The sequence below is a fragment of the Bubalus bubalis genome, chromosome 3, assembly GCF_019923935.1.
Source record: "Bubalus bubalis isolate 160015118507 breed Murrah chromosome 3, NDDB_SH_1, whole genome shotgun sequence".
In the NCBI taxonomy this organism is placed as follows: Eukaryota; Metazoa; Chordata; class Mammalia; order Artiodactyla; family Bovidae; genus Bubalus; species Bubalus bubalis.
The window spans coordinates 144,182,267-144,208,330 of NC_059159.1; the positions used below are offsets into that span (position 1 = coordinate 144,182,267).

At 37.1% G+C, this 26,064-nt stretch overlaps 1 protein-coding gene across 4 annotated transcripts in view; it reads left to right on the forward strand.

Moving 5' to 3' along the window:
• ERCC6L2 (ERCC excision repair 6 like 2) overlaps positions 1 to 26,064 on the forward strand; it is a 152,664-nt gene that overhangs the window by 9,535 nt on the left and 117,065 nt on the right. For 2 of the 4 annotated variants that reach the window (XM_006063073.4, XM_006063074.4), the window contains 2 exons: positions 8,603 to 8,722; positions 19,335 to 19,528. In XM_006063073.4, coding sequence (XP_006063135.3) covers positions 8,603 to 8,722; positions 19,335 to 19,528 — 314 coding nt within the window. Of the gene's footprint in view, positions 1 to 8,602; positions 8,723 to 19,334; positions 19,529 to 20,766; positions 20,789 to 26,064 lie in introns of those variants that run through there. The other 2 variants (XM_025282007.3, XM_025282008.3) reach the window with 2 other exon arrangements.

Sequence of the window (26,064 nt, forward strand, 5' to 3'; positions counted from 1 at the left end):
CAAATTTAATCACTTTTATGGAACTTCTTCTAAAGATGAGATTCTTCAATAAAATAGGCATTTTATATATCTTTGTTTCATGGAATTTGACAAGTTAGAGCTAATATTTTATATCATGTTAGATGAGCAGATTGAGTTACGAATTATCATGGTTAGAAATATATAGGAATACCTCAGAGATATTGTGGGTTCATTTCCAGATCACTGTAGTAAAGTGACAGCATAATAAGGCAAGTCACAAGAATTTTTTGGTTTCCTAGTATACATGAAAGTTATATTTACACTGTGTTATATGACCAACCTAGATAGCATATTCAAAAGCAGAGACATTACTTTGCCAACAAAGGTCCATCCAGTCAAGGCTATGGTTTTTCCTGTGGTCATGTATGGATGTGAGAGTTGGACTATAAAGAAAGCTGAGTGCCGAAGAATTGATGCTTTTGAACTGTGGTGTTGGAGAAGACTCTTGAGAGTCACTTGGACTGAAAGGAGACCCAACCAGTCCATCCTAAAGGAGATCAGTCCAGGGTGTTCACTGGAAGGACTGATGCTGAAGCTGAAACTCCAATACTTTGGCCACCTGATGTGAAGAGCTGACTTATTTGAAAAGACCCTGATGTTGGGAAAGATTGAGGGCAGGAGGAGAGGGGACGACAAAGGATGAGATGGTTGGATGGCATCACCGACTTGATGGACAAGAGTTTGAGTGAACTCCGGGAGTTGGTGATAGACAGGGAGGCCTGGCGTGCTGCAATTCATGGGGTCACAAAGAGTCAGACATGACTGAGCGACTGAACTGAACTGATAGCCTACTAAGCATGCAATAAATAGCACTGTGTCTAAAAAAATGATGTATATACCTTAATTTAAAAAATACTCTGCCACTGCTTTTGTTGTTGTTCAGTTGCTAAGCTGTGGCCTGCTAAGCCTTCTCCTCCTGTCCTGAATCTTTCCCAGCATCAGGGTCTTTCCCAGTGAATCACCTCTTTGCATCAGGTGGCCACACTGTTGGAGCTTCAGCCTCAATCCTTCCAGTGAATATTCAGGACTGATTTCCTATAAGATCAACTGATTTGATCTCTTTGCAATCTAATGGACTCTTGAGAGTCTTCTCCAGCATCACAGTTCAAAAGCATCAGTTCTTAGGTGCTCAGCCTACTTTATGGTCCAACTCTCACATTCATACGTGACTACTGGAAAAGCCATAGCTTTGACTATATAGACCTTTGTCAGCAAAGTAATGTCTCTGTGTTTTAATATGCTAAGTTTGTCATAGCTTTCATTCCAAGGAGCAAGCATCTTTTAATTTCATGGCTGCAGTCACTGTCCACAGTGATTTTGGAGCTCAGGAAAAGAAAATCTGTCACTGTTTCCACTTCTTCCCCATCTGTTTGCCATGAAGAGATGGGACCTGATACCATGATCTTTGTTTTCTGAATGTTGAGTTTAAGCCAGCTTTTTCACTCTCCTCTTTCATCCTCATCAACAGGCTCTTTAGTTCTTCTTCACTTTCTGCCTTTAGAGTGGTATCATCTGTATGTCTGAGGTTGATATTTCTCCTAGCAGTCATGATTCCAGCTTGTGATTCATCCAGCCCAGCATCCTTTTAATATTTTAAATCTTTTGCTGTCATTTCAACAATCTTCACAGTACCTTCCCCCAAATTAGATTCCATCTCAAGAAATCACTTTCTTTACATAAGTAATATGAAGCACCTCCTCATCCTTTGTGGTTTTCTCATGATATTGTAGCAATTCAGTTACGTCATCAGGCTCTAACTCTAGTTCTTTTGGTATTTGCACCACATCTGTAGTGACTTCCTCCACTGAAGTCTTGAACCATACAAGAATCATCCATGAGGATTGTAATCAACTTCTAAATTCTTGTTAATGTTGCTATTTTGACCTCTTTCCATGAATCATGAATGTCCTTAATGGCATTCAGAATAATAAGACCTTTCCAGAAGGTTTTCAATTTACTTTGCCCAGGTCCGTGAGAGGACTCACTATCTATGGCAGCTATAACCTCATGTAGTATATTTCTTAAATAGACTTGAAAATTGAAATGATTTCTGATCTGTGGGCTTGAGAATAGATTTTGTGTTAGCAGATATAAAAGCAACACTGATTTTATTGTACATCTCCACTAGAACTTATGGGTTAACAAGTACATTGTCGATAAGCACTAATATTTTGAAAGGAAACTTTTTTTTTCTGAGTGGTAGATCTCAACAGTGGGCTTAAAGTACTTAGTCAGCTATGTTGTGAACAGATGTGCTGTCATCCAGGCTTTGTTATTTTATCACTAGAGCATAGGTAGAATAGATTTGGGCTTCCCAGGTGGCACTAGTGGTAAAAAACCCACCTACCAATGCAGGAGACTTAAGAGACACAGGTTCAATCCCTGGGTTGGGAAGATCCCCTGGAGGAGGACATGGCAACCCACTCCAGTATTCTTCCCTGAAGAATTCCATGGACAGAGGAGCCTGGCAGGCTACAGTCCATAGAGTTGCAAAGAGTCAGAGATGACTGAGGTGACTTAGCACACATGCGCGCAGAATAGATTTATCATCATTCTTAAGGACCCCAGAGTTTTCAGAATGGTAAATGAGCATTGGCTTCAACTTTAAGTTACCAGCTGCATTAGCCCCTAAGAGGCTCAGCCATTCCTTTGAAGTTTTGAAGCCTGGCATTGACTTCTCCTCTCTAGCTATGAAAGTCTTAGATGGCATCTTCTAATATACAGCTATTTTGCCTATATTAAAAATCTGTCATTTAATATAGCCACCATCATTAATTAGTTAGCTAGATCTAGGTATTTTGCTGTAGTTTGTGCATTAGCACTTGCTGCTTCTACCTTGCAGTTTTACGTTATGGAGATGGCTTACTCTGAAGCATCCTCCCTTCTCTCAGCCTTCATAGAATTGAAGAGAGCCTTGCTCTAGATTAGGCTTTGGCTTTAAGGGAGTATTGTGGCTTGTTTGATCTTCTATTCAGGTCAATCAAACTTTCTTCTGAATATCAGCTGTAAGGCTGTTTCATTTTCTTGTCATTCATGTGTTCACTGGACTAGCACTTTTCATTACCTTCAAGAACTTTTCCTTTGCATTCACAACTTGGCTGTTTGGTGGGTTTCTTGTTGTTGGTGGCTTTTGACATGCATTCCTCACTGAGCTTAATCATTTTTGTATTTTGATTTAAAGTGAGAGATGAGTGACTCTCCCTGTCACTTGAACCCTTAGAGATAATTATAGGGTATTAACAGGCCTAATTTCAATATTATGTCTTGGAAATGACCAGGCAAAAACTGTTAAAGCTTGGCTGAGAAGTTCTGATTCATCTGCTGTCTTCACCAGACATTGCACCTTCAGATTTCCATTTATTTTAGACTATACAAAATTTTCTTAATTGAAAAAAAATTCAGTTCTCTGTAAGACTAAAAAAGACACCTGCAATAGTTCATTGCTTCAAAAGGTAAAAAGTTTTGGGAAGATGAATTAAGTTGCCTGAAAAATGGCAGAAGGTAGTGGAACAAAATGGTGAATTCATTTTTCAACAAAGTTCTTGGTGAAAATGAAAAAATATGTCTTTTCTTTTTACTTAAAAACTGAAGGAACTTTTGGACAACCTAATATATATATATATAACAGAAACACAGTCTGAGTCATGGAAAATAAACTTATAGTAACCAAAGGGAAATGAGAACAAGGAGGGACAAAATAGCAATATGGGATTAACAGATACAAACTACTATACATAAAATGGGTTTCTCAGGTGGCACTCATAGTAAAGTACCTGCCTGTCAATGTAGGAGACATAAGACACAGGGGTTCGATCACTGGATCAGGAAGATCCTCTGGAGGAGGGCATGCTAACCGATTCGCGTATTCTTGCCTAGAGAATCTCATAGACAGAGGAGCCTGGCAGACTATAGTCCACCGGGTTGCAAAGAGTCGGACATGACTGAAGCGACTTGCATGCATGCAAACATACATACATAAAGCAACAAGGATTTACTGTTTAGCACAGAGAAGTCAAGAAATACCTGGAGTAACAGGCAAATTTGGCCTTGGAGTACAGAATGCAGCAGGGCAAAGGCTAACAGAGTTTTGCCAAGAGAACGCAGGGGTCATAGCAAATACCCTCTTCCAATGACACAAGAGAAGACTCTACACATGGACATCACCAGATGGTCAATACTGAAATCAAATTAATTATATTCTTTGCAGCCAAAGATGGAGAAGCTCTGTACAGTCAGCAAAAACAAGACCGGGAACTGACTGTGGTTCAGATCGTGAACTCCTTATTGCCAAATTCAGCTTTAATTGAAGAAAGTAGGGAAAACCACTAGACCATTCAGTTATGACCTAAATCAAATTGCTTGCAATTATACAGTGGAAGTGAGAAATAGATTTAAGGGACTAGATCTGATAGACAGAGTACCTGATGAACTATGGAATGAGGTTTGTGACATTATACAGGAGACAGGGATCAAGACCATCGCCATGGAAAAGATGCAAAAAAGCAAAATGGCTGTCTGGGGAGGCCTTACAAATAGCTGTGAAAAGAAGAAAAGCGAAAAGCAAAGGAAAAAAGGAAAGATATAAGCATCTGAATGCAGAGTTCCAAAGAATAGCCAGGAGAGATAAGAACGCCTTCCTCAGCAATCAATGCAAAGAAATAGAGGAAAACAACAGAATGGGGAAGACTAGAGATCTCTTCAAGAAAACTAGAGATACCAAGGGAACATTTCATGCAAAGATGGGCTTGATAAAGGACAGAGATGGTATGGACCTAACAGAAGCAGAAGATATTAAGAAGAGGTGGCAAGAATACACAGAAGAGCTGTACAAAAAAGATCTTCACAACCAAGATAATCACGATGGTATGATCACTTACCTAGAGCCAGATATCCTGGAATGTGAAGTCAAGTGGTCCTTAGGAAGCATCACTATGAACAAAGCTAGTGGAGGTGATGGAATTCCAGTTGAGCTATTCCAAATCTTGAAAGATGATGCTGTGAAAGTGCTGCACTCAATATGTCAGCAAATTTGGAAAACTCAGCAGTGGCCTCAGGACTGGAAAAGGTCAATTTTCATTCCAATCCCAAAGAAAGGCAATGCCAAAGAATGCTCAAACTACCGCACAATTGCACTCATCTCACACACTAGAAAGGAACGCTCAAAATTCTCCAAGCCAGGCTTCAGCAATACGTGAGCCATGAACTTCCAGATGTTCAAGCTGGTTTGATAAAAGGCAGAGGAACCAGAGATCAAATTGCCAATATCTGCTGGATCATCAATAAAGCAAGAGAGTTCTAGAAAAACATCTATTTCTGCTTTATTGACTATGCCAAAGCCTTTGACTGTGTGGATCCCAATAAACTGTGGAAAATTCTGAAAGAGATAGGAATACCAGAGCACCTGACCTGTCTCTTGAGAAACTTATATGCAGGTCAGGAAGCAACAGTTAGAACTGGACATGGAACAACAGACTGGTTCCAAATAGGAAAAGGAGTATGTTAAGGCTGTATATTGTCACCCTGCTTATTTAACTTCTATGCAGAGTACATCATGAGAAATGCTGGGCTGGAAGAAGCACAATCTGGAATCAAGATTGTCGGGAGAAATATCAATAACCTCACATATGCAGATGACACCACCCTTACATCAGAAAGTGAAGAGGAACTAAAATCCTGTTGATGAAAGTGAAAGGGGAGAGTGAAAAAGTTGGCTTAAAGCTCAACATTCAGAAAACTAAGATCTTGGCATCTGGTCCCATCACTTCATGGGAAATAGATGGGGAAACAGTGGAAACAGTGTCAGACCTATTTTTGGGGGCTCCAAAATCACTGTAGTTGGTGACTGCAGCCATGAAATTAAAAGACGCTTAGTCCTTGGAAGGAAAGTTATGACCAACCTAGATAGCATATTGAAAAGCAGAGACCTTACTTTGCCAAGTAAGGTCTTGGCAAAGTACTTGCCATAGTCAAGGCTATGGTTTTTCCAGTGGTCATGTATGGATGTGAGAGTTGGACCGTGAAGAAAGCTGAGCGCCGAAGAATTGATGCTTTTGCACTGTGGTGTTGGAGAAGACTCTTGAGAGTCCCTTGGACTGCAAGGAGATCCAACTAGTCCATTCTAAAGGAGATCAGCCCTGGGGATTTCTTTGGAAGGAGTGATGCTAAAGCTGAAACTCCAGTACTTTGGCCACCTCATGCGAAGAGTTGACTCATTGGAAAAGACCCTGATGCTGGGAGGGATTGGGAGCTGGAGGAGAAGGGGATGACAGGATGAGATGGCTGGATGGCATCACCAACTAGATGGACATGAGTTTGAGTGAACTCCGGGAGTTGGTGATAGACAGGGAGGCCTGGTGTGCTGCGATTCATGGGTCACAAAGAGTCAGACACAACTGAGCGACTGAACTGAACTGAATAGTTATTTGAGTATGTAAAATTTCTGTTTCTTGTTTCATTGTTGGTAAGTTCTGGTTTTCCATTTCACCTAAAATTTCACAGGTATTAACATAACATTGTTTATTTTGTACTATACATATTTTTTTGTGTGTTTGCCTGTTCTCTTAGTGTCTCTTTTTCCTTTTATCAATTTTCTAGGGAGTTATCACTTTAAAAAATCTTTTCATAGTATGATCATTTGGCTTTGTCAGTCCTTTTTATTTTATGCTTTTTCATGTTTTATAATTCTATTTTTGTATATTTAAGTTTTCTTAAAATTTAAATAAAATTTTCATTGAAATAAATTCTGTTATTTTTATAAATTTTTCAGATCTATGGTTAGGTATTTTATTAACAGCTCCTCTTATGTCCTAATGTTTTCCGTATGCATTTAAGTCCATAAGGCATGTATTTAAGTGTATTTCATAAGTTTAATATGTGATTATTATACACTGTTATTCATCTTAAATATTTTCTAATTTCCGTTGTGAATTCTAGTTTAAAATATATTCCTTACTTTTCAAATATTTGGGTATTTTCTGTTTATATTTTTTAATTTCTTATACTGTGACCAAAGAACATAATCTGTATGATTTTTGTCTATTGGACGGATTAAGATTTGTTCTATGACTTTCCATATCAATTTTGGTAAATATTTTATGTGTACTTTAAGTATAAAGTATGTTTTGCTATAGTTTACCATCGTCTTTCAGATTTATATTAGGTCAAGTTTGTTTATCATTTTACTAATACATTCTATATCTTTACTGATTATTTTATCTTATTAAGTTATTTCAAAATATACCACTGGGCTTATAAATTTGTCTACTTATTTTGTTTCAGTAGATTTTTTTCTTTAATAATTTACACTTCTTATAACTTGCAAGTGAAATAATTTTTATCACTATCGTGTCCCTCTGTAATTTAGTAATGCTTGGTGGCTCAGAGGTTAAAGCATCTGCCTGGAATGCGGGAGACCTGGGTTCAATCCCTGGGTTCGATCCCTGGGTCGGGAAGATCCCCTGGAGAAGGAAATGGCACCCCACTCCAGTACTCTTGCCTGGAGAATCCCATGGAGGGAGGAGCCTGGTAGGCTACAGTCGATGGGGTCGCAAAGAGTTGGACACGACTGAGTGACTTCACTTATCTGATATTAATATAACTATATTAACTTTCTTTGGTTTTTGTTTGCATGATCTATCTTTTTTCATTTTTTCACTTACTATTTTCTCTATGGCTTAGGTTTTTTGTGTGTAAAGCACACATGTTTTATGTTTCTGAAAATCTTTTGTCTTTTAATTAAACTATTTAGTCTATTTCCATGTAATTCACTTTCTAATATATTTAGATTTATTTATTATAAAATTTTTATTTGATATTGGAGTACAGTTGATTTACGATGTGTTAGTTTCAGATGTACAGAAAAGTGGTTCAATTATACATTTACATATATCCATCTAAATATAGTTAGATTTAAACCTACTGTTTTACTATATGCTTTTTAATTATTGCATGTCATCTATTCATTTTCGTCCTCTTTTTGTATAGATTGTTCATATTATTCTATTATTCTTCCCACAGTAGATTAGTAGTTACACACTGTTGTATTTTTCTCTAGTGATTACCTTAGGTATTGTAATATGCATCCTTGAGTTACCTATATTTATTGGATACAGAAAAATAGACAAACTTAATAACCAAATATTATTCCCTTAAGGAGTTTGTTTTCTACAAGGAAAAAGGAATGTACATAGTTTATTGTAATAGCCAATAATGAGATAGATTCCATGAATAGAAATACATAAGAAAATATCTCAGCTAATGAGACTGAGAAAGAATTCGTAGAGTGCACAACATTGTAAGTCAACTGTACTTCAGCAAAATGTATCTATTTAAAGAATTATCGTGGAAGAGATGGCACTGTGAGGACTTTTGTTTTACTGCATTCAGTGGTAACTTTTATATTATATGTTTATTAATGCAAATAAAGAAAACCAATATTAGTGGTTCATATTGTTTTTCTTCCTAGCAAATCTATTTGCACACACTCATATTTTCCCTAATTGAGTAGCTATTCATGTGAGTCATAAAATTTCGTCCATCACAATACACAGTGATTAAAACTGTTGGATTTTTTCCTCCCTAGGTTATTTCATTCTTAGCTGCAGTTTTGGGTAAAAAGGGAACTCGTGAAGATATTGAAAATAACATGCCAGAGTTTTTACTGAGAAATATGAAAAAGGATCCCCCTTCTACAGCAAAAAAGGTAAGATATCTAGAAATGTAAACTTTATGAAGCTGGTATTGCAAAGGTGTATAGAAACCTTGAAACATTAACACATTATAGTATAAATTTAAAACGAATTTATAGACACTAAATGTTTGTTTTATAAACCTAATTTCTGAAGGATTACCAGTTTCATCCTTAAATTAGATTTGATTTACTCTCAAAATAGTAAAATATAATTTGTTTGAATTTTGGGGAAGCTTTCAATCTTTTGCTTGTCAAGATTTTCAGTTAATTTGATTAATTTGTTAAATTTCTATGAATGTGTATGTGAAGTTAATTGAAGTCCATTGTATTGTTTTATTTATTTGAGAATGAAAAACAGACAGTTGTAGATATTTCTATCAAAGTTATGTCCTGATGAAGTTGCTTAGCAAAATAACCACCTCCTGAAAATATGAAACAAATCTTCCTTGAACAAGGGCCATTGAAGTTGGAGTCAGAAAAGCTAAGATCTAGGCTTGTCTGTCCGTGACCATGTGACTGTTAATGCTATTCATAACCATTCTTAAGCTTTCTCCTTTGTAAATATACATTTATGAATATCTTATACATAATTCTTATAAAAAAATAAAAGATTTCTTTAAAAAAAAATGAAATCCACAAAAAAGGTGTATTGTAGGTATGTGTGCGGTTTCCTGGGTGGCTCAGTGGTAAAGAATCCACCTGCCAGTGCAGGAGACAGGGGAGATGCGGGTTCAATCCTTGGATCAGGAAGATCCCCTGGAGTAGGAAATGGCAACCTGCTCCAGTATTTTTGCCTGGAAAACTCTATGGACAGAGGAGCTCAATGGGCTATAGTCCACAGAGTCGCAAAGAGTTGAACATGACTGTGCAACTGAGCTTGTGAGCGTGCATGCGCACGCACACACACACAAACGCAGAGGTATGTGTCTGACTTTTGTCCTCAGCATCCAGGAAACTGGATAAAAATAAAGTTGAAGTGATTTCATGAAATCCTTATCATATTATGGTAATAAACTACTTTCTACAAGTTGTAAAACCATATCTTTTATATAATTCTCATACATAGAATTTCTGAGAAGGTCTTGTCTATAGACTCTTGTCTATAATTTGGGGCATTTCAGTGTAAAATTTTGAGAAGCATTGGCCTAAGGTATTATTAGTAATAATTATAGTTACTTTAAATTTCCTATTATTTTCAGTAGTATAAACACATTCTTAGTGTCAAATTTAATTTGACCCTAATGAAACATTATAATTCTTAATGTGTTTTAAGTTTTCAAGAGTTCAAGTACTGTTTTTCACTTCGTCTTCATATTGATTTGAGTATGTTGAACCATCCTTGTATCCCTGGAATAAATCGCACTTGATGGTGTATGATCCTTTTAATGTATTGTTGAATTTAGTTTGCTAATACTTCATTGAAGATTTTTTGCATTTACGTTCATTGGGCATATTAGCCTGTTTTCCTTTCTTGTGGTATCCTTACCTGGTTTTGGTATCAGGATAATGCTGGCTTTGTGAATGAGTTTGGAAGCATCATCTCCTTTTTGTTGTTGTTGTTGGAAGAATTTGCAAAGAACTGGTTTTATTTGGTAGAATTTACCAGCGAAGGTGTTTGGTCCTAGATTTTTGTTGTTTGGAGGTATTGGTTACTGATTGAATCTTCATACCAGTAATTCTTCTGTTCAGATTTTCTGTTTCTTCATGATTCAGTCTTGGTAGGTTGTATGTTTATAGGAATTTATTTCTACCTACCATTTATTCTGGCTTATCTGATTTGTTGGTATATGATTATGCAGAGTAATTTTTATTATTCTTTATTTCTGCGTTATTATTTGTAATGTGCCCTTCATTCTAATTATATTTATTTGAATCTTCTCTCTTTTTCTTAGTCTAAAGGTGTCAGTTTTGTGTATCTTTAAAAAAAAAAAAGCAGCCCTTAGTTTTATTCATCTTTTCTATTGTCTATTCTCTATTTCATTTATACTTTCTGATTTTTTGTTATTTCTTCCCCTTTACTAACTTTGAGCTTAATTTGTTCTTTTTCTAAATTCTTGAGGTGTAAATTTTAGTTGTTTATATGATATCTTTGTGTGTGTATGTGTAGGCACTTATCACTGTATACTTCCCTCTCATAACTCCTTTGGCTGTGTCCCATATGTTTTGGTATGTTCTATTTCAGTTTTCATTTGTCTTAGGTATTTTTAAATTCATTTTTTATTTCTTCTTCAACCCACTGGTTGTTGAGGAGCATTTTATTTAATCTCCACTTATTTGTGAATTTTTTAGTTTTCCCCTTTGATTAATTTTATACCATTGAGGTCAGATAAGATGTTTGATATGATTTTAGTCTTCTAAAGTTTATTAAGATTTGTCTTGTGTTCTAACATTTTGTCTGTCCTGGAGAATGTTCCATATGTGCTTGAGAAGAATATGTATTCTGCTATTATTAGATGCATCTTGTGTGTGTCACTGGGTCAGTCTGATCCAAGCATAGTTTAAGTTCAGTGCTCCTCTCTGAGTGATCCATAGTTGAAGGTGAAGTGTTGAAGTCGCTTATTGCTGACCTTTTTTTTCTCTTCAGGGCTGTTAATAATTTGCTTTATATGTTTAGATATTCTGATATTGGGTGTATAAATATAGTTGTTCAGTTCAGTCACTCAGTCGTGTCCGACTGTTTGCAACCCCATGAATCGCAGCACGCCAGGCCTCCCTGTCCATCACCAACTCCCGGAGTTCACTCAAACTCACGTCCATCGAGTCAGTGATGCCATCCAGCCATCTCATCCTCTGCCGTCCCTTTTTCTCCTGCCCCCAATCCCTCCCTGCATCAGAGTCTTTTCCAGTGAGTCAACTCTTCACATAAGGTGGCCAAAGCACTGGAGTTTCAGCTTTAGCATCATTCCTTCCAAAGAACACCCAGGGCTGATCTCCTTTAGAATGGACTGGTTGGATCTCCTTGTAGTCCAAGGGACTCTCAAGAATCTTCTCCAACACCACAGTTCAAAAGCATCAATTTTTCGGCGCTCAGCTTTCTTCACAGTCCAACTCTCACATCCATACATGACCTCTGGAAAAACCATAGCCTTGACTAGATGGACCTTTGTTGGCAAAGTAATGTCTCTGCTTTTTAATATGCTATCTAGGTTGGTCATAAGTTTTATTCCAAGGAGTTAAGCGTCTTTTAATTTCATGGCTGCAGTCACCATCTGCAGTGATTTGGAGCACAAAAAAATAGGTCTGACACTGTTTCCACTGTTTCCCCATCTATTTGCCATGAAGTGATGGGACCAGATGCCATGATCTTCGTTTTCTGAATGTTGAGCTTTAAGCTATCTTTTTCACTTTCATCAAGAGGCTTTTTAGTTCCTCTTTACTTTCTACCATACGGGTGGTGTCATCTGCATATCTGAGGTTGTTGATATTTATCCCTGCAGTCTTGATTCCAGCTGGTGCTTCTTCCAGCCCAGCATTTCTCATGATGTACTCTGCATATAAGTTAAATAAGCAGGGTGACAGTATACAGCCCTGATGTAATCCTTTTCCTTTTTGGAACCAGTCTGTTGTTCCATGTCTGGTTCTAACTGTTGTTTCCTGACCTGCATAGAGGTTTCTCAAGAGGCAGGTCAGGTGGTCTGGTATGCCCATCTCTTGAAGAATTTTCCACAGTTTATTGTGATCCACACAGTCAAAGGCTTTGGCATAGTCAATAAAGCAGAAATAGATGTTTTTCTGGAACTCTCTTGCTTTTTTGATGATCCAGCGGATGTTGGCAATTTGATCTCTGGTTCCTCTGCCTTTTCTAAAACCAACTTGAACATCTGGAAGTTCACAGTTCACGTATTGCTGAAGCCTGGCTTGGAGAATTTTGAGCATTACTTTACTAGCGTGTGAGATGAGTGCAATTGTGTGGTAGTTTGAGCATTCTTTGGCATTGCCTTTCTTTGGGATTGAAATGAAAACTGACCTTTTCCAGTCCTGGGGCCACTGCTGAGTTTTCCAAATTTGCTGGCATATTGAGCACAGCACTTTCATAGCATCATCTTTCATTACAGAGCTTGGGTTAAAGCCTATTTTGTATGACATAAAAGAGCTATGCCTGCTTTTTTTTGGTTCCCATTTGCATGGAATATCATTTTCCATTCACTCATCTTCAGTCTATATGTGTCTTTAAAGCTGAAGTGAATCTCTTGTAGGTAGTATATATTTGGTCTTTTTTTTTTTTTCTTAATCTAATCAACCACACTCTTTTAGTTGAATAATTTAATCTATTTACATTTAACATGCCATTACTTTGCATGACCCAGTCCTTCCAACTGCCTGTTCTTTGTTGAGCTTGTATTATTGTTTTATCTTGTTGGTTGTTGTTGTATTTAGGTTTCTTCTAGGAAAATACACTTTATGGGGTTTTTTGGGGGGTAGGGAAGAGTTTTCTTTTACATAGGTAAAGGATGAATTCCTCAGGTCCTCAAATATGTCTTCAAAAATGTTATGAAGGGTATTTTCTAGTGCCCTTCCAAGCATTTTACCACTATTAGATATATATTTTTATATTCTTTTGTTTTAATGACATCAATAAATGAATTTAGTTGGTCATTAGAACTGGAATTCTATAAAGAAGGGTTTTGATGAGATTACCAGTGATATCCTACAATATCCCTCCGAAGCCTGTGTGAACTTGATTGATTTAAAACTGTGCATTTTTAAAAGATAGTCTATGAAATAGCTGGAAGAGAAATAAATTTCCTTGTATTTATTATGCTCATGCCAAAATTGCAGTGGAATCCTGAAAAATTAATGTTAGAACCACTTTAAAATATCCTTTTAATGAATCTAAATGTTATCAGTTAAGGAGTGATGATGAGTTTGAGTTATGTGTGTGTGTTACATGATACATCTTACATATATTTTTAACATTTTCAGGGGTGAATAAATCATCTAAGAATGTGTAAAATAAAGGTTTTGTGCCAAGAATAAATTCCTAGAGGAAAAGATACAAACTTTGCATTTCAAATACTAATTCTTGGAATGATTATTTAGATTTGGGCTGTTAAGATTGAAACTCAGTCTTTATGAAGATGAATCAAATATTACTATCTTGTTTGGCAAAACTTTAATAATACCACAATCTTGTATGATAGAACTTTAGTCATTCTATATACAATTCATTATCAGATTAAGGCAGAGAAAGATGATTTTTCTAGCAATCATAATACCAGAATCAGCTGCAATTTCATTGGTAATTAGACAAAAAAGTTTCCAGTATTTTGCTTACAATACACTATTTTTTTAGTCTATTGTCTTGCAAATGATGCTAATTGTTTGATTTTCTGCTGTTGCAGTCTTCATATACTTTGGATATTAACCCCTTGTTATATATGTGATCTGCAAATATTTTCTTCCATTCAGTAGGTTTCATTTTCATTTTGTTGATTTCCTTTGCTGGGCAGCTTTTTAGTTTGATGTAGTCCTGCTTTTTTGTTCTTGCTTTTGGTGTTAATTCAAAAAAATCATTGTCAAGATGTTAAAGAGCTTACAGCCTGTGTTTTCCTCAGAAGTTCTATGGTTTCAGGTCTTAGTTTCAAATCTTCAATCCATTTTGAGTTCATTTTTGTGTGTGGTATAAGATAGTAGCCCAGTTTCATTCTTTTGCATGTGGTATCCAGTTTTTTCAGCAGCATTTATTGATTTCTTAACTATTTATTCATCCATGAGCATGGATTTTCTTTCCACTTATCTATGACATTAAAAATTTTTTAATCAAGATCTCTTCGTTTTCAATGTACAAGTCTTTTATTTCTTTGTTTAAATTTTTCCTAGTTTTATTCTTTTTGATACAATTATAAATGGGATTGTTTGATTAATTTCTCTTTCTAATAGTTTGTTGTTAGTATATAAAAATACAACAAGTTTTTTGTATTAGATTGAATATCCTGTAACTTTGCTCAGTTTTTCTATCAGTTTTTTCAGTTTTCTGGTGGAGTGGTTAGGGTTTTTACATATTTCTATGTTTGGGAAATAGCGACAATTTACTTCCTTTCTAGTTTGGATTTTTTCCCCCTCTTGCTAGGACTTTCAGTGCTATGGGAATAAAAGCTGTGAAGTGGGCATCCCTGTTTCTTTGCCTTGTCTTACATGCCAAATTTTCAATTCTCACCATTCAGTATGATCTTGCCTGTGTGCTGGTTATTGCTGTTGCTAAGTCACTTCAGTCGTGTCCAACTCTGCTTGACCCCATAGACGGCAGCCCACCAGGCTTCCCCATCCCTGGGATTCTCCAGGCAAGAATACTGGAGTGGGTTGCCATTTCCTTCTCCAATGCATGAAAGTGAAAAGTGAAAGTGAAGTCGCTCAGTCATGTCCGACCCTCAGCGACCCCATGGACTGCAGCCTTCCAGGCTCCATCCATGGGATTTTCCAGGCAAGAGTACTGGAGTGGGCTGCCATTGCCTTCTCCGAGTGCTGGTTATATATAGCCTTTACTGATGCATGTTCCCTTTATACCAAATTTGTTGAGTTTTTATCATAAACAGATGTTGAATTTCTTGAAATGCTTTTTCTGCTCCATTGAGATGACTATATGATTTTTATTCTTCATTTTGTCACTATGGTGTATCATGTGATTGATATGCATATGTTGAATCATCCTTGTATCCCTGGGATAAATCTCACTTGTCCAAAGTGTAAGGTCATTTTAATGTACTGTTGGATTCAGTTTGCTAATATCTCACTGAGGATTTTTGTATTTATGTTCATCAGGGAGATAGCCTATAATTTTCCTTTCTTGTGGTATCCTGATCTGATTTTGGTATCAGACCTCATAAAGTAAGTTTGAAAGCATGTCAGGCTCTTGCATTTTTTTGAAGAGTTTGACAAGAATTAGCGTTAATTCTTCATTGAAAGTTTGGTAGATTTTACCAGTGAAGCTGTCTGTTCCTGAACTTTTATTTGGAGGTTTTTGGTTACTGATTCAATTTCCTTACTTGGAGCTGTTGTGTTCATGTTTTCTATTTCTTAGAAATAAAAAAATAGAAAACTGAATCACTAAGACTGTGATTCAGTCTTAGTAGGTTGTATGTTTCTAAGAGTGATACATGATAAATTTCATCTAGTTGTCCAGTTTGTTGGTATAAAATGATTCATAGTAGTCTCTTATGATCCTTTTTATATCTGTGGTATCTGCTTTATTAAGAAGAGGTGGCAAGAATACACAGAAGAACTATACAAAAAACATCTTCACAACCCAAATAGTTACAATGGTGTGATCACTCACGTAAAGCCAGACATCCTGGAATGTGAAGTCAGGTGTGCCTTAGGAAGCATCACTATGAACAAAGCTAAGTGGAAGTGATGGAATTCCAGTTGAGCTATTGCAAATCCTAAAAGATGATGCTGTGAAAGTGCTGCACTCAATATGTCAGCAAATTTGGAAAACTCAGCAGTGGCCATAGGACTGGAAAAGGTCAGTTTTCATTCCAATCCCAAAGAATGCTCAAACTACCACACAGTTGCACTCATCTCACACACTAGTAAAGTAATGCTCAAAATTCTCCAAGCCAGGCTTCAGCAATACGTGAACCGTGAACTTCCAGATGTTCAAGCTGGGTTCAGAAAAGGCAGAGGAACCAAAGATCAAATTGCCAACATTCACTGGATCATGGAAAAAGCAAGAGAGTTCCAGAAAAACATTTATTCTGCTTTATTGACTATGCCAAAGCCTTTGACTGTTGGATCACAATAAACTGTGGACAATTCTGAAAGAGATGGGAATACCAGACCACCTGACCTGCCTCTTGAGAAACCTTTATGCAAGTCGGGAAGCAACAGTTAGAACCGGACATGGAACAACAGACTGGTTCTAAATAGGAAAAGGAGTACGTCAAGGCTATATATTGTCACCCTGTTTATTTAACTTATATGCAGAGTACATCATGAGAAACGCTGGGTTGGAGGAAGCACAAACTGGAATCAAGATTTCCAGGAGAAATATCAATAACCTCATATATGCAGATGACACCACCCTTATGGCAGAAAGTAAAGAACTAAAGAGCCTCTTGATGGAAGTGAAAGAGGAGAGTGAAGAAGTTGGCTTAAAGCTCAACATTCAGAAAACGAACATCATGGCATCCGGTCCCATCACTTCATGGCAAATAGATGGGGAAACAGTGGAAATAGTGGCTGACTTTATTTTGGGGGGCTCCAAAATCACTGCAGATGGTGACTGCAGCCATGAAATTAAAAGACGCTTACTCTTTGGAAGAAAAGTTATGACCAACCTAGATAGCATATTAAAAAGCAGAGACATTCCTTTGTCAACAAAGTTCCGTCTAGTCAAGGCTATGGTTTTTCCTGTGGTCATGTATGGATGTGAGAGTTGGACTGTGAAGAAAGCTGAGCGCCGAAGAATTGATGCTTTTGAACTGTGGTGTTGGAGAAGACTCTTGAGAGTCCCTTGGACTGCAAGGAGATCCAACCAGTCCATTCTAAAGGAGATCAGCCCTGGGTGTTCTTCGGAAGGAATGATGCTAAAGCTGAAACTCCAGTACTTTGGCCACCTCATGCGAAGAGTTGACTCATTGGAAAAGACTCTGATGCTGGGAGGGATTGGGGGCAGGAGAAAAAGGGGACGACAGAGGGTGAGATGGCTGGATGGCATCACCAACTCAATGGGCGTGAGTTTGAGTGAACTCCGGGAGTTGGTGATGGACAGGGAGGCCTGGTGTGCTGCGATTCATGGAGTCGCAAAGAGTCAGACACGACTGAGCAACTAAACTGAACTAAACTGAATGTCCATAAGGAATGTCTTAATTTATAAACATCTATTGGAATCTTAAAGCTGGTTCTAGAAATCTTTATATTCATTGACACCTTTGGTGAATGACCCCTCAAGTGGAAAACTGCTCAAAGTGCTCAGATAGTGTTTGGGTAATATTGAAAAGAGGGTAGGAGCAGGAGCTTTTTACTTGTAGCCCCAATATTTTATTGAAGGAGAAAAATGGAGTTCATAGAGTGAATTCCAAGTAGAAGACAAGACTATTTGAGAATTAATTTTCTGTTCTTTTCTTTTTTCTGTTTCTAAAAGAAAGTCACAGACTTGATATCTTACATCTGATAAATGAAGCCAGCTGAAATGCTTCATAGAAGAGAGTGTAGGATTTAGAGTAATGTTGTATTATTTTATTTTTTGTTAAACTGAAAATTTTCAGTGTATTTAATTAGTTCATCTTTATCAGTAAGTGAGTGAGTGAAGTCGCTCAGTCATGTCTGACTCTCTGCGACCCCGTGGACTGTAGCCCACCAGGCTCCTCCGTCCATGGGATTCTCCAAGCAAGAATACTGGAGTGCGTTGCCATTTCCTTCTCCAGGGGAATCTTCCCAACCCAGGGATCGAACCCAGGTCTCCCGCATTCCAGGCAGACGCTTTACCCTCTGAGCCACCAGGGAAGCCCTGGTGGCTTTATCTTTATCAGTAGGACCGAGTATAAAATTTTAGAAAAGAAACTTACTTAAACCCTGTTAAAGATAATAGCTCAGGAACAGTGGTAACAGTAAGAGATAAAAACATTAGAAATTAAAATGGTTGATGATAGCAGGATTTTGGATTGGTATAGAAAAGGTCAATGAAACCCCAAACATTTATTTGAAGACTAAACAGATATATGTTGTTAATCTCAATGGGTTAGGACTTACATGAGTTAAGAGAGAACAGGAAGAGAGTAAGTAAAGACAGTAAGTACTGAAAACTCCTGAGGATCTTTGCTTTATAAGTAATGGGTGATAGTTTGAGAGAGAGATAGGTTTAATAGCTTGAGAGAAATGTAGGAAGAATTGTTTTTTAATTTGTTTTATTGAGAATGATAAATTTGATTTATTTATTGAGAAATATTAGAACATGTTTGTTTGTGTTTATATGTGTTGTGTTAAAAAGCAAAATATAATCATGAGGGGCAGATTGGGGACAGTTTCTTCAGCGTTGACCTCAGGTTGCCAGGAAGTAATGGGAGCCACTATGTAGGTTCAGAGTTTGTCTTTCAATAACATGGACAGTACACCCGTGGTAATAGATGGGAGGGCAGAATGTATGGAAGTAAATATAGATAGGTTATTGATCCTAACCTACCTAAGGTAAGAGAAGAGGAGGTTTTCTTCTAATTGCTTTAATTTTCCATCAACTGATAGTATCTGAAAGAGGGGGGAAAGAAATGGACTAGGAAAGTGAAATGGAAAGAGAGCTCTGGAAGACCAAACATTTCAAGAAAAAAAACCTGGCCTGCTTTGCATATTTCTATTTACCAGTGTGGCCCTTGAAGTTAATATTGGGATAATGATTATACTCTTTTCTGTTTCAGAGAACTGTTTTTTTCTTATTCCTCAACTCCTTTTGAGGGGAAAATAAAAAAATAGCTGTTACTTTGGACAGGGCTGAGTTTTTTTCTTAAGAATAGCAATAAAGTAATGTTTGATGGTCTTCTAAGTTAGATATATTCAGTTGCTCAGTTGTATTTGTACTTATTAACTACAGTGGCAAAAAACAAAAAATAGGATAGTTGATATTCTGTTTTAACTTTGGGGTTCTTTTTCATTTAAAAAATTATATCATACATTTTTCTTCTTCTTCTTATAGATGTTCTTAATAGTTGCTCCTCTTTCTGTCCTCTACAACTGGAAGGATGAGCTGGACACCTGGGGATATTTCAGAGTCACTATTTTACATGGTAACAAAAAGGATAGTGAACTGATTCGTGTGAAACAGAGGAAATGTGAAATTGCTCTAACAACTTATGAAACACTGCGCTTATGTCTGGATGAACTTAACAGGTAATCAGAATAATGGGAGTGATTGTATTAGTATTCTGCTTACGGTTGTATCGATCCCTTTGTATTGTGGGGCTTCTCAGGCAGCTCAGTGGTAAAGAATCTGTGGAGATGAGACACAGGTTTGACCCGTGGGTTGGGAAGAAACCCTGGAGGAAGAAATGGCAACCCACCCAGTATTCTTGCCAGGATAATCCCAAGGACAGAGGAGCCTGGTGGGCTATAGTCTATGGGGTCACAAAGAGTCGGACATGACTGAGCAACTGAACACTTTATATTGTAATTTTTTTTAAGCTCTAAATATTGTTTAGCATTATTTAATTTGATTTCAAAGTTATTGAAATAGACAGTTTATAGTAATTAACTCATTTTCTAAGAAGGAAAACCTGAGTCAGGGTTTCTACAGTTCCTTATTTTATTTCCTCTATTACCTCTCCAAGCAGTGCCTGTTAATGAATAAGACTTGTCCTAAATCTTATGTACAGTGTTTTGTGTGTTTGACGCCTTTAGACTAAAATAGTGAGTTTCATGAATGATTTTACTTATGGGAGTCTGTTGTTAATGTAGAGTGGCAAAAAATACATATACATATTGAGAACCACTATTCCAAGACTACAGGTACCCAAAAGAAATGAACTACATTTTAAGATTTTAGTGGGGAATCTAGATACAGTCAATTATGAAGTCATGTGTGTGCTATGATATGGAATAGAGAATGTTATGGGAGCACATGAGGAGCCTGACTGCTGCAGAGTGAGGAGAGTAGTCAGAGAGCTTCCCAGAGAAGATGACCTATGAGCTTACTGAGGACTGAAAGATGAGTAGGAGTAGGGAAGAGTAGGAGAATCAAGCAAGAGGGAACAAACAACATTTGCAGGGGCCTCCTGACAACAAAGATCACAGCACTTTTTAGTAAATGAAAGCAGTTCTAATGCTTTGTGCATGTAATGACTATACCTAGAATGTAAAAGGGAAGTGGCCAGGAGACACTGGTGTGGTAAGGAAGGAATAGATCATAAGACTATTTAAAGCTTCTTAGAGGATTTTGATCTTTATCCTTAGAACAATAGAGTCTCTCTGAAGTGTTTTCAGGGGATTACTATTAGGATAAAAAATTATCAGATTTGCATTTTACAAGTCATCATGTTGCTGTTTGTGCAGAGTAGAGCCAAGTTGAATGGTGAAAGTCCAATTAGGAGGCTTGCTATGTCCAAATTGATGTGTTCCAGTCCCAACCCCAAGGACCTTGGAATGTAACTAAAGGTAATTAAGTTAAAATGAAACATTAAGGTGGGGACTGAGGCCAGTCTGACTGATTGCCCTTGGAAGAAGAGAAGGAGATGCCAGGAGCTCCTATACACAGAGGAAACGATTCAGGAAGATATAGCAAGAGGGCAGTAGTCTGTAAGCATAGGAGTGAAAAGAATGTCAGACTCTTTGTGACCCCCATGGACTATATAGTCCATGGAATTCTCCAGGCTAGAATATTGGAGTGGGTAGTTGTTGCCTTCTTCAGGGGATCTTCCCAACCCAGGGATTGAACCCAGGTCTCCTGGATTGAAGGCAGATTCTTTACCAGCTGAGCCACCAGGGAAGCCCAAGCATAGGAGAGAGACCTCAATGGAAACCAAACCTGCCAACAGTTTGATTTTGGAATTCAAGCCCCCAGAAATGTTGTGTCTGGCATCTTTTGCTCATCATCATGTTTTTGAGAATCTCCTGTGTTATTGAATGTATCAGTGATCATTCTGTTTAATGCTGAATTGTATTGCATTTTATAAATATATCACACTTTGTTACATATTCATTTGAGGATAGTTATTTGGGTTTTCTGGTTTTGGTTATTAAAAGTAAACATTTAAGTAATATTTATGTGTAAGACTTCTTTGACATACATTGTAATTTCTCTTGGATAAATTCCTGTGAATGGAATTTCTGGATTATATGATAAGTATAAGTTTAAATCTGAAGAAACTGAGAAATCATTTTTCCAGAGTGGGTGTACTATTTTACTCCAACTAGCAACCTATTAGAGTTCATTTGCTTCGTATACTCACCAATATTTGGTATAATCTGTCTTTTTGTTTTTAGTGTGTATAGTGGTATCCCATTACAATGTAATTTGTCTTTATCTGATCTATGTACACTTGAAAAAAGTGTTTGTTCTATAATTGTTGGGTATAGTGTTCTATAAATATCAGTAAAGTCAGTTTGGTCAGGTGTTGTTCAGGCATTCTCTGTCTTTACTGATTTTCTTCCCAGTTGGTTTACAGTTTCTGAGAGAGGAATATTGAAATCTTCAATTACAATTATAGATTTGTTTATTTCTCTTTTTATTTCAGTCAGTCTTCAATTCATATATTTTGAAACTCTGTACTTAGGTACACACATATCGATGATTAGTATTTTTTCCTTATGAATTGACCCTTTTATCATTAAAAATGCTCCTTTTATGTCTGTAATCGTGTAATTTTCTCTGATGTTAATATAGACAAAACAGTCTTATCCTAACTGTATGTTTATCATTTTCCAGCTTTTAATTTTTATCTGTTCTTTAAGGTGAGTCTCTTGTGGTTAGCATATTATCAGGTCTTGCATTTTTATTTATTTGGATATCTGTGCCTTTTTATTTGGAGTGTTTAGTTCATTTATACTTAATGTGGTGATTTAGAGCAACCATTTTTGTAAGCTCTAGACTTTTATTTTACTCCATTTACGAACTCATAAGTTTGCCTGTTAGTATATCCTATATGCAGTCAGAAGACAGGAACAATCTGAGGCATGAAGTTAAGTAACTTGCACAAGCCTGCAGCAAGTAAGTCAGGGTGAACAAGAGGTTTAAACCTTGACTTTGAATTTAGTATGTAAGAGATACTCTACAGTTAGATAAATGTAATAAGTTTATTTATCTTAGCACCAGTCATATTTTAATTTTTGTATGACTGTCTACCCCTTTAGACTGTGAGGTCTTTGATACAGGATAATTTCTATGTTTCAGTGCTTATTATACTTCCAGGCATATAATTGTGTTAGATAGTTATTTTCTGTGTATGTTACAAATATTAAGTAAGAATTCCAAAGTAGAGTTATGTAAATATAAATCAAATTTCTGTGTAAAATAAGAAAATTAAAGTGTTTCAGTTTTTGTGGTATTCAGCTTTCCTTTGTTTGAATAGTTTTATTTGACAAATATTCAAAATAATTTATATTCAATCTGAGTAAATACTAAGTAATTTTTGTGAGACTGTTCTAAATGATAGACCAGGATTTATCATAGACAATATACAGAGTAGATAAACACTGTAGGAGTGCAGCTGTATCTCTTTTTGTTATTACTGTTAATGTTTTACTTTATTTTTATCAAAGTTATATACGCATATTATTTCAAGAGCCAAATATGCACACAGTTCATTCCTGTCTGCCACAACCATTGCATTTTCTTCAGAGCCAGTCACCTTCAGTTCTTTTACTTATCTTTTTAGTGTTTACTTTCATATCTCAAAGATCACATTCATGCTGCAACTTAAAACTTATTTCAGTTTTCAGCATCACTTGTTAATTTACTATAATGAAAAATGATGATTTTGTTGTATTTTTCCCTTCTATTGTTTGCTTTACAGTGTCCTGGCTGGGATAGTTTGTGTGATAGGGAATAGTGTATAGGAGATCCAACAACTTCTTAAACAGACTGTTGAACATTTTGTGGTTGTTCAGTCACTAAGTCATGTCCTACTCTTTGCAACCCCGTGCACTAGAGTGTTCCAGGCTTCCCTGTCCTTCAGTGTCTTCCAGAGTTTGCTGAAATTCACGTCCTGGGAATCAGTGATCCTGTCTGACCATCTCATCCTCTGCTGCCCCTTTTCCTTTTGCCATCAGTCTTTTCCAGCATCAGGGTCTTTTCCAGTGAGTCAGCTCTTCCCATCAGGTGGCCAAAATATTGGAGCTTCAGCATCATTCCTTCAAATGAATATTCAGAATTAATTTCCTTTAGTATTGACTGGTTTGATTTCCTTGCTATCCAAGGGAATCTCAAGAGTCTTCTCCAGCACCTCGATTTGAAAGCATCAATTCTTCAGTGCTCAGCCTTCGTTATGGTCCAGCTCTGACATAGGTACATGACTAATGGAAAAACCATAGCTTTGAATATGGACCTTTGCTGGCAAAGTGATGTCTCTGGTTGTAAATATACTGTCTAGGTGTGTCATAGCTTTCCTCCCAAGAAGCAAGTGTCTTTTAATTCATGGCTGTAGTCACCGTCCACAGTGATTTTGGAGCCCAAGAAAATAAAATCTGTCACCTTTTCCTCATCTGTTTGCCATGAAGTGATGGGGCCAGAAGCCATGATTTTAGTTTATTGAATGTTTAGTTTCAACCCAGCTTTTTCACTTTCCTCTTTCACCCTCATCAAAAGGCTTTTTGCTTCCTCACCACTTTCTGCCATTAGAATGGTTTCATTTGCATATCTAAGGTTATTAATATTTCTCCTAGCAATCTTGATTCCATCTTGTGATTCATCCAGCCCAGCATTTTGCGTGATGTACTCTGCATAGAAGTTAAATAAGTGATACCATACAGCCTTGTCATACTCTTTTCCCAATTTTGAGCCATTCTGTTGTTCTGTCTCCAGTTCCAACGGTTGATTATTGACCTGCATAAAGGTTTCTCTGGACACAGGTAAGGTCTGGTTTTCTCATCTCTTTAAGAATTTTCCACAATTTGTTGAGATCCACACAGCAAGGTCTTTAGCATAGTCAATGAAGCAGAAGTAGATGTTTTTCTGGAATTCTCTTCCTTTCTTTTTGATCCAACAAATGTTAGCAATTTGATCTCTGGTTCCTCTGACTTTTCTAAACCCATCTTATTCATCTGAAAGTTCTCGGTTCATGTACTGCTGATGCCTCACCTGAAGGATTTTGAGCACTACCTTGATAGCATGTGAAATGAGTGCAATTGTATAATAGTTTGAATATTCTTTGGCATTGCCCTTCTTTGGGATTGGAATGAAAACTGACGTTTTCCAGTCTGGTAGCCATTGCTGAGTTTTCTAAATTTGCTGACAGACTGAGTGCAGCACTTTAAAAGCATCATCTTTTAGGATTTGAAATACTTCAGCTGAAATTCTATCACTTCCTCTAGCTTTGTTTGTAGTAAGCTTCCTAAGGCCTACTTGACTTCACACTCTAGGATGTCTGGCTCTAAGTGAGTGAACGCACCAATGTGGTTATACCAGTCTTTAAGACCTTTTTTGTATAGTTCTTGCCACGTCTTCTTAATCTCTTTTACTTTTGTTAGTTCCTTACCGTTTCTTTACTTTATCTTGCTCATCCTTGCATGAAATGTTCCCTTAGTATATCATTTACTTGGCAAGATCTCTAGTCTTTTACATTCTATTCTTTTCCTCTCTTTCTCTGCATTGTTCACTTAAGAAGGCTTTCTTATCTCTGCTTGCTGTTCTCTGGAACTCTGCATTCAGTTGGGTATATATTTCCCTTTCTCCTTTGCCTTTCACTTCTCTTCTTTTTTCAGCTATTTGTAAAGCTTGCTCAGACAACCACTTTGCCTTTTTGCATTTTTTTTTCTTGTTGTGATTTTGGTCACTGCCTCCCATACAATGTTATGAACCTCTGTCCATAGTTCTTCAGGTACTCTACCAGATCTAATCCCTGAATGTTTTTATCACCTCTACTGTATAATCATAAGGGATTTGATTAAGGTCATACCTGAATGCCTAGTGGTTTTCCCTACTTTCTTCAATTTAAGCCTGATTTTGCAATATGGCAATGGCACCCCACTCCAGTACTCTTGCCTGGAAAATCCCATGGACGGAGGAGCCTGGTAGGCTGCAGTCCATGGGGTCGCAAAGAGTCGGACACGACTGAGTGACTTCCCTTTCACTTTTCACTTTCATGCATTGGAGAAGGAAATGGCAACCCACTCCACTGTTCTTGCCTGGAGAATCCCAGGGACGGGGGAGCCTGGTGGGTTGCCGTCTATGGGGTCGCACAGAGTCAGACATGACTGAAGTGACTTACCTTACCTTTGCAATATGGAGCTGATGATATTGATATTGATGATATTGAGCCATAGTCAGTTCCCAGTCTTGTTTTTGCTGACTGTATAGAGCTTCTCCATCTTTGGCTGCAAAGACTATAATCGATCTGATTTCAGTATTGACCATCTGGTGATGTCCATGTGTAGAGCTGTCTCTTGTGTTGTTGGAAGAGGGTGTTTGCTATGACCAGCGTGTTCTTTTGGCAAAACGCTATTAATCTTTGTCCTGCTTCATTTTGTACTCAAGGCCAAACTTGCCTTTTACTCCAGGTATCTCTTGACTTCCTGCTTTTTTTCATTCCAATCCCCTAAGATGAAAAAGACATCATTTTTTTGCTGTTAGTTCTAGAAGGTCTTTTAGGTCTTCACAGAACCATTTGGCATTAGTGATTAGGGCATAGACTTGGATTACTATGATGTTGAAATGGTTTTCCTTGGAAACAGCCAAGATCTGTCGTTTTTGTGATTGCACCCAAGTGTTGCATTTC